This window comes from Apis florea, unplaced genomic scaffold (assembly GCF_048593485.1).
Source record: "Apis florea isolate Af1SG1 unplaced genomic scaffold, ASM4859348v1 contig_2291_pilon, whole genome shotgun sequence".
Lineage (NCBI taxonomy): Eukaryota > Metazoa > Arthropoda > Insecta > Hymenoptera > Apidae > Apis > Apis florea.
This window is the reverse complement of record NW_028256553.1, coordinates 335901-345209: the sequence shown is the minus strand read 5'-3', so window position 1 is coordinate 345209 and position 9309 is coordinate 335901. Positions and strand designations below refer to the sequence as shown.

The window sequence follows — 9309 nt, the reverse complement described above, 5'->3', positions numbered from 1 at the left end:
GTATTAAATGATTTCATTGTATCACAAATAAATATTTGTTTTAAAATTTATAATACATATTAAACGGATGTTTATGTATTAGTTTCTGAAAACTAATAGAAAGAGTTTTTTGTCCAATTAAATAGTGATACAAAATAATTCAACCAATAGGAAATAATATTAAAATTACCTTTAAAAGGAAAGTTGGTAGAGGCATTGATCATCATTATTATCAATGGTATATACACGCGGATAATTTTATGGTAGTATTTCTGTCGGCAATTGAGATTTTTATTATTACTATATAGTATTGATTGAAATAAAAAAAAATATTGCAAAATGTCAACTGTAGCTAGTCCTTTAGTTGTTGGTGGTGTTCGACAATCTGGAGCTCCTGTAAGAACACAAAATGGTATGTAATTCATTTTGTATAAGAATTTGGTTATGCTTTATTTAATCTTTATATGAAATACAGATTTTTTATTTTATATAATAGTTTTATTTTTATTAAGATTTTTAACTATATGAAATTATTATTATAAAATAATGTATATTTATAATTTTTATTTTTTTTATGCAATATAAGTAATATAATATTGATATGATTATTTATAATACATTAAGATAATATTTAAATTATTCTTTCTAATTTCTAATAGAATTTCAATATTTATGAATTATTTTTTTTAAAAAAACTTAATAAAATTCAAATATAAATTTCAATGATTTTATAATATATATTTTATTGAATTTATATATTGAAATATATAAATTTTGCATATTAATTATAATTATTTTATTTTCTTATTTATTTTTTTTATTTTCTAGTCATGGCTGCTTGTGCAATTGCTAATATAGTAAAGAGTTCTTTGGGCCCTGTTGGTTTGGATAAAATGCTCGTAGATGATATTGGTGTATGTAAACATTTTTGTAAAATATATCTAAATAATATAAAAATTAATCTATCTATATAAAAATTAATTAAATTTGTATTTTATATATTTAAATTAATATTATAGGATGTTACTGTTACTAATGATGGAGCAACTATTTTACGTTTGCTAGAAGTTGAACATCCAGCTGCAAGAGTTTTAGTAGAATTAGCACAACTACAAGATGAAGAAGTTGGAGATGGAACTACTTCAGTTGTAAGTTTATTTAATTTATTATATATTATTTATAATATATAATATTATTTATATATAATTTATTTTAATTTTTAATTTTTATTTATATTTATAATTTATTTAAATATATTATTTTTAAATAAGATAATAATTTAAACAGGTAATAGTGGCAGCTGAATTATTAAAAAATGCTGATGAACTTGTAAAACAAAAGATTCATCCAACATCTGTAATTAGTGGTTACAGGCTTGCTTGCAAGTAAATAATTATCAACTTATTTTTGAAATCTAAAGATAAAGAAATAAATATTCTTAAATAATAAAATAAAATAGTAAAAATATTCTATATATATATTTACATTTTATATAATGGTAAAAACATCATATCATTTACATTTTAGGGAAGCTTGTAAATACATTCAAGAACATTTAACAGTTGGTGTAGATGAGCTTGGAAGAGATTGTTTAGTTAATGTAGCAAAAACTTCAATGTCTAGTAAAATCATTGGAGCGTATCCTTTTTTTTATTCTGTCATATAAAAAAATTAAATATATGCAATATTAATTAAGTATATTGTTATTATTATCATTTCCTTAATAAATTTATTTAGTGATGCTGATTTCTTTGGAAATATGGTTGTAGATGCTGCAAATGCAGTAAAAGTTAGTGATGGAAAAGGAGGATTTATATATCCTGTGAAAGCAGTTAATGTTTTAAAAGCTCATGGAAAGAGTGTTAGAGAATCTGTATTAGTACAGGGTTATGCATTAAATTGTACTGTAGCTTCTCAAGCAATGTCTAAAAGAATAGTGAACGCAAAAATTGCATGTTTAGATTTCTCTTTACAAAAAACAAAAATGAAATTAGGTGTTGAAGTATTAATCACAGATCCTGAAAAACTAGAAGCGGTACGCCAACGTGAAGCAGATATTACAAAAGAACGTATACAAAAAATTCTCTCAGCAGGTACAAATGTTGTTCTTGTATCTGGAGGAATTGATGATCTTTGTTTAAAGGTATACTAAATATTATCATACATAATATATAAATATTATCATATTTTCTTATTTTAAAAAGAATAAAATTATATATAAATTTTTAATTTGTTTAGTATTTTATAGAAGCTAAAGCAATGGCAGTTCGTAGATGTAAAAAAGCAGATTTGAAAAGAATTGCAAAAGCTACAGGTGCACAATTTCTTACTTCTTTAACTAATATGGAAGGAGAGGAAAGTTTTGATTCAAGTTTTCTTGGAGAAGCTGCTGAAGTAATACAAGAAATGATATGTGATGATGAGCTCATTCTTATTAAAGGGTTCGTTTTTTAAGATTATTTATTATTTGATACAGATGATATAATTAAAATTGAAATTAAATTCATATTCTTATAATAGACCAAAAGCAAGAACAGCAAGTTCTATGATATTAAGAGGACCAAATGATTATTATTGTGATGAAATGGAACGATCTGTGCATGATGCATTATGTGCAGTAAAACGAGTTTTAGAGAGTAAAAGTGTGGTTGCAGGAGGTGGTTGTGTTGAAGCAGCACTTTCAATTTATTTAGAAAATTTTGCTACATCACTTGTAAGTTTTCTTATAATGTTGTAAATTATTAAATTATTTGTATTAAAATATTTATATTTTACAGAGTTCTCGAGAACAATTAGCTATTGCTGAATTTGCAAGATCATTATTGGTTATACCGAAAACATTAGCTGTTAATGCGGCACAAGACGCTACAGATCTTGTTGCTAAATTACGTGCTTATCATAATTCCAGTCAAACGAAAGCAGATCTTGCAGATTTAAAATGGTAATATTTTTTAATAAAAAATTATATATTAAAATTTCTTTCATATAGGAAATATAATATTATATTAATACTATTTTATAGGGTTGGTTTGGATTTGCTTGAAGGTACTATTAAAGATAATAAAAAAGCTGGTGTATTAGAACCAGCTATTTCAAAAATAAAATCTCTGAAATTTGCAACGGAAGCAGCGATAACTATTCTTAGAATTGATGATATGATCAAATTAGATCCAGAACGATCAAAGGATAAATCATATCGTGATGCAATGGAATCTGGTGAATTGGAAGAATAATATTAAAATATATTATTTACTTTTTTCTTATAATTTGTTATATTGAAAAGATTAAATTATAATTTACTACTATTTTAAAATTTAGCGATAAAAAAATCACTAACATTTATGTTAATATGTTCTCATAAATGAATTTGCTAATAATAAATAAAATAAAGCTTTTACATAGAAAAATGTTGTGTATGTATTTTAGAATTTATTCCAAAAAATTATATAATACATATTAATATGAAAAAGATTATATACAAAATTATTTTATTATATAACTTTATTATTTATATGAAATTATCGTATTAATGCGATTTAATGCGGAAAATTTTAGAAAAGATAAGAATTTAAAAAATACTAAATATAATATATTTATTTATTATTCAAAATGTAATTTTTAAAAATTATAATGATATTGAAAAAAAATTTTAACTTAAAATAATAATTTTATGAATATATTCAATGCATTGAATACATCTATTATATGAAAAATATTTAATATATTTAATTATATTTAAAATTATATTAAGTATTTTAATATATTATAATTATTTATCACACATATTTATATGTAGTATTTGTATTAAAAAAAATATATACTTAATATTAATATTTTAATACATTTAATAATTCTGATATAAGTAATAATTTATTAATAGAAAATAATAAATTAATATTTTTAAATATGTGATATGTAATTTAAGGTTTAAATTTTAAAGAAAATATTTCAGAAATTTTTTTTTATTTTATAAACAGATATTAATTAGTGAATTATGAGATTATTTACAAAAGGCATTTCAAATATATGATAGCAATCGATTTTTTTTTATGATACGCTTTTTAACACCATTAGATACGTCATGACAATTTATGTTGTTTACTGTGCACCTTATATTTACAATGTTATACGATTGATTTTAGAAATTATCAACATATCAATTTGATAAAATATAGCATTTTTTAAAAAATATGATTTAACATTTGTATTCCATAAAACTGGTATACATATATGTATAACAATAAATTATCGAATACTGTGATCAAATTATGTAAATTATAAAATTATATAAAAAAATAGAAATCGAACAATTATCATTTTACATAATTAATAAATTTTTTAAAATATACTATGAAATCATTTAATAAAAATATTAAAAGAGAAAAGCAAATTGAAAGAGAAATCAGCTCTTTGGAATGTTGTTCACAATGTAAATATAAATTAGAGAGGATCGCATAAATTTTCAGTAATTTATAAACAATAACTGTACAGGTTATGTCAAGTGTACACAAAATATATAGTAAACAATATTTATATAAATCTGAAAAATAATTTAAATACACTATTGATTCTAAAGTATGTAATATGTAAAAGTATTACCCATAAAACATTCCCTTGATTCTTTATTAATAATTGTTTAATAGTAATTAATATATAAGTACTCTAATAATAAACAAAAAAAAATTAAATTTTAATGTGTTTGATAATTTTTAATTTGAAAAATTTTTAAATATTTAAAAATGAATTTAAATACATAATCTCATTTTATGAAATTTTTAACAGAATTTTTGATCAAATTTCATAAATTATCTTACACAATTACACAATTATTAGTAATTTTGGACCATTCTGCAGTTTAGATGCAAAAAATTGTTTCTAAATATTAAGATATAAGATATTTTTATTATATATTATTATTATATACAAATCCTGATTGGATAATAATAAATTTAATGAAGTCAGTTGATTTTTTATTAATATAAAACATTTGTTAATAAATTTGTATATTTTTGATTGAATTTTTTTTATCATAATAAAAATGCAGAAGGTCCAAAATATTTCTTCTTTTGTTTATACAAAACGAATACATTTCCCAACCAGGAGTTTAAAACATGATTTACAAAATTTTTTTTATCTTATGTAGATATTTCATGTTATAGTAATTTTATATTATTTTACAATATTCAAATTTTTTTCCAAAAAAACTTAGACAAATCGCTTATCTTATGTGGTTAAAAATAGCTACAATCTTCTTTTTCCATCATTTTTAACAGTAAGTGTATGGTAAGAAATACTTAGCAGTTTTATAATGCAGGATTTTCGAATTTTGGTCCTTTACTGACTACAATTTCAGTATATGGATATTCTTGATTGAGTTCTAATACTTGAAATTTTTTTAGAACTAATAATGTGTAAAATTTTTGTGCAACCTAAAAAATAAATTAATAATATAAATAATATAATTTTCTGTTAATTACATTCTGGAATACGAACCTGTTTGCGATTATTTTTATATGCCATTTCCGATAATGTCAGTCTATCTTTGGTATCTAATTTACTTTTAATAACATGATACATATGTGATGCTCTTTTATTAAGAACTCGTTCTTCAAATTGTTCATAAGTTTCATCTATTTGTTGTTCTTCTTGCTATCAAAATAAATAAACTGTATAATATACTTATATTTTTTAATATAATTAAATTAACATTATACATACAGGTCCTACAGATGGAGGAAATTCATAATCTTCATGGTTCCATGGTGTTGCTGGTCCTCTTTCTGATACAGCAGGTGTATGTGGTGGAGGAGGATGTTCATCATAACCAATGTAGGGTACTTGAGGTTGTGCCTATTATATATTCACTTTTTTTAATAATATATATATGTTATATTATTTACATATAAGAAATATAATTAACCTGATCATAGCCCATATTTTCCATCTGAGGCATTTCAACAGGTGGTGCAGGGGTAACTTCTGATTCTACCGGAGTAGATGGAACAACTGCTTCTTCAGATGTAGTAATAGCATCATTAGTAGAAATTTCAGGGATTTCTGAAGGAAGCAAAGGTGCTTCAGAAGGTAAAGAAACCATTTCTACTTCTTCAATAGGAGGCACTATACCACTAATTTCAGATACTGATGATTCAGTTGGTAAAGATACTTCAGGAGGTATAGGTGATTCTGTAGGAGGAAGACTTGATTGAGGAACTATGCTAGGAACTTCCACTGTTTCAGGGACAGTTTCTATTGGAGGAGGTACTGGTGCTGGAGGTGGTGGCCTTATCTAAAAATAATAAAACATTAATATATTTAAATTATTTTATCATTAATGAAAATTAAATTATAAATATTAAAAAGAAAAATTGGAAAATAATAGATAAAGAGAGAACAAAAAGAAAAATAAGTAATATAATGTACCTCTTCATCTGCTGGTGCTTTTCGTTTGCGAGACATTCGTTTACTAAGGATACTTTGTTCATATGCATCAGGTTCTGCAGGTTCTCTCATTTGTTCTAAAGACATGCTTTCTTCTTCACCTACTAAACGTCCAAAATCTTCATGATCATAAGACTTACTAGTCAAATGTCGTTGATAATTCTATGTCATTAAAAAATAAAATTAGTTTTTGTAAAATGAAAAATATATTTTGAAAATGAAAATATGAAAAATATCAATAACAGTCTACCTTAAATAATACACGCGCTGGTATTGGTCTTCCTGGTAAAGCAAATAATTTTTCAACTCCGCCAGTTTCTTTCCAGTGCATTAATCGTTTTGTGGGTGGAGCCAAATCCAATGTCGTAATAATATCACTAGTATCTGATAATTGTGCTTTCATTTCTTCACCAGAAATATTTTTTACTTCATCCACAATAAGTTTGCGTTTACGTTTTGCTTTTGTGAATCCTAATAATATTTTATATAAAATTATATTTATAATAATTATATAAATTTTGAAACAATTGAAACAAAATAATATTATAATATGATAAACCTTTTAAAGCAGATGCATCAACAGGTGCAAGAGCAAAACTTTCTTCTTCATCATGTAACAATGTAGTTTGATCTTGTAAAGGCGGAGCTTCTTCAATAGCTTCCATTGGACGTTCTTCAGGAATAGTTGGTGGAGCAGGAGTGAAACGACGACTTGCAACACTTATTCTTCCCTCAATTTCTTCACCAGGAGCAGCTGGAGAAACAGGTCTGGATTCATCAGTACTGCACAGAAGATATTAAATTTAATATAATAAGATAGATATAGATTTATTCAATATATATACATTTTAAATTTATTATTTTGATTACCTCATTCCTCCCATGGGAGATGGTGGACCTCCAAAACGATCTCCCATTTCTTCTTCTGATTCATCATGTACAGAAGGTGGTCCTCCAGGAACCACACTTGGTTCTTGAGCTTCTGTTACTGTACTAACTTCAGGCACAGGTACTTCACCCATAGGTGCTTCATCAAATAAACCACCTTCAAATAAGCCACCAGCTAGAAAAATAAATGATATATATAATACATACAATAATGATACAATTAATAATTAAATAATATAATTTTTTCTATTTATATTAATTTAAATTATTTACATATGATATCTTGACCAAGATGACCACCAAAACCATCATCTCTAATAGGCATATCTATATCCATTGCTTGTGCTGTTACTGACGGACCTGGTACTGGTTCTTTTTCTTTTTGTTCTAAAGTTGCTTCAATTCCTGGTCCATCAGTGAATAACATATGAGTCTAAAAGATTAATATAAATTTTATATCGTATAAACAATATTAATATATAAAGTGATAAAAAAAAATATACTTGATCTAATGATGGTTCTACAGCACTAGCATGCCTAAGTAATTCTGGAGGTTCTGCATCAAAACTCATGTCACCAAATCCTTGGTCATGTGTAACCAAAGCTAAACTTCCATAATCTTCTCTCATAGTGATCTCTTCTGCACGTGACTGATTTAAACTAAATTGTGCTTCAATATCAACATCTCTAAAATAAAAAATTAATATTAAAAAATGTTTATAATTTAAAATAATTTTATATTTTTATAAAATTATTTATAATAAATTAATTAGTTAATTAATAACTATTTAAATTGAATATATATACTCACTTTAATTCTGGCATTGCTGTATCAAAATCATGAAATACTTCTGGTAATGTTATAGCTGTTACAGCAGCCTCTCTATGTTCTTCTGGTAAATCTACCATTCCAGGCCTAAAGGCCATTTTTATTTTAACAAAGGCTTCATTACAATCAGCTAAAAGATATTTAGCTTTTCTTGAATATATGCGTACTACACCCAATAATAAATGACCAGATGTTCTTAAAGCCATTTTTACCTATATCAATTAAATGAAAAAAAAAAATTTATATTTAATATGAATTTATTAAAATATATTCTATTTTAATAGATATTATACAATCTTGAAAAATATAAAAATATGAATTATTATAAATCAAAAATAACAATAAGAATGCTATAATTTGAATTTATACATATAAATAAAAATAATAGATTAATTAAGATAAATTTATTTTCAAATACCTTTGGTTGTAATATACCATCCACAGATTTTTCAATATTTGTTTCAAATACATGAGCTTTTGTCAATTTTTTGTCCCAATGAGCAGCTAACCAAATACGCGCTAATGGGCCTTTCTTGGCCAATACGAAATGTGCGTAAAACATTTTTAATTTGTGTTATATGCACTTCTACAAATAAAGTAATATCATATTAATAAAATTTATTAAAAAAGTTTCATATTGTTTGTAAACACAAAGCCTAACAGAACTATTTTGTTAATATGAACTTTCGTTAGCAACATAATTATCACCTTATAATGATAAAACCAATTGATGTGTCAATTGATATATAAAGTTAACATTTTTAACATTTATAAATACTCAAATTGAGTCATGGGACTCGAACAAATAATAATCATGTAATTTTTCTTAATTTACTAAAATATCAACATCTTTGCACAAGATGGCGTTTCTATCTACAATTTTGGCGGTTACGCGTAAGTATGTTGAACACGTAATATGTTTTATTTATTTCCACATAAAATGTATTACGATGACGTTATCGATAAATCTTAAATTATTATATTCATATTTTATATAAAGTATCATATGTAATTATTGTATTATAAAATCATTAGCACATACGGTATGTTTCTTTTCAGCGCGTCTTCACAAGAACCTGCAACTAATTTTACTGAACGTTCCAAAACTTATTCCATTAATGATAAGTATTTGTATTCGTAAATCTACAAAAGTTTGTTCTTTGAAATCTATA

The 9309-nt window shown here is 24.3% G+C and overlaps 2 protein-coding genes across 3 annotated transcripts; one reads left to right on the top strand and one right to left on the bottom strand.

Moving 5' to 3' along the window:
* The first annotated feature begins 69 nt into the window (after positions 1-69).
* CCT1 (chaperonin containing TCP1 subunit 1) lies at positions 70-3386 on the top strand. The gene is made up of 10 exons (XM_003689606.4): positions 70-391; positions 808-893; positions 999-1127; positions 1267-1364; positions 1507-1617; positions 1717-2122; positions 2218-2420; positions 2500-2692; positions 2757-2920; positions 3002-3386. Exons 1-10 carry the CDS (start codon positions 319-321, stop codon positions 3210-3212), a joined length of 1674 nt encoding a protein of 557 aa, XP_003689654.1. The 5' UTR covers positions 70-318; the 3' UTR covers positions 3213-3386.
* Positions 3387-3925: 539 nt separating this feature from the next.
* On the bottom strand, positions 3926-9237 carry vtd (RAD21 cohesin complex component verthandi). Of its 2 annotated transcripts, none has more exons than XM_012494618.3 (13): positions 9180-9237; positions 8556-8723; positions 8120-8349; positions 7812-7995; positions 7582-7741; positions 7291-7483; positions 6980-7203; positions 6671-6891; positions 6403-6582; positions 5900-6268; positions 5698-5829; positions 5473-5628; positions 3926-5408 (listed from the first exon to the last, which is right to left on the bottom strand). In XM_012494618.3, the coding sequence occupies exons 2-13, from the start codon at positions 8697-8699 to the stop codon at positions 5283-5285; spliced, it is 2319 nt and encodes a 772-aa protein (XP_012350072.1). In that variant the 5' UTR covers positions 8700-8723; positions 9180-9237; the 3' UTR covers positions 3926-5282. The 2 variants fall into 2 exon arrangements, with proteins under 2 accessions (XP_012350072.1, XP_003689657.1); XM_003689609.4 differs by having other exon boundaries at positions 8846-9230.
* Between the last annotated feature and the right edge of the window lie 72 nt (positions 9238-9309).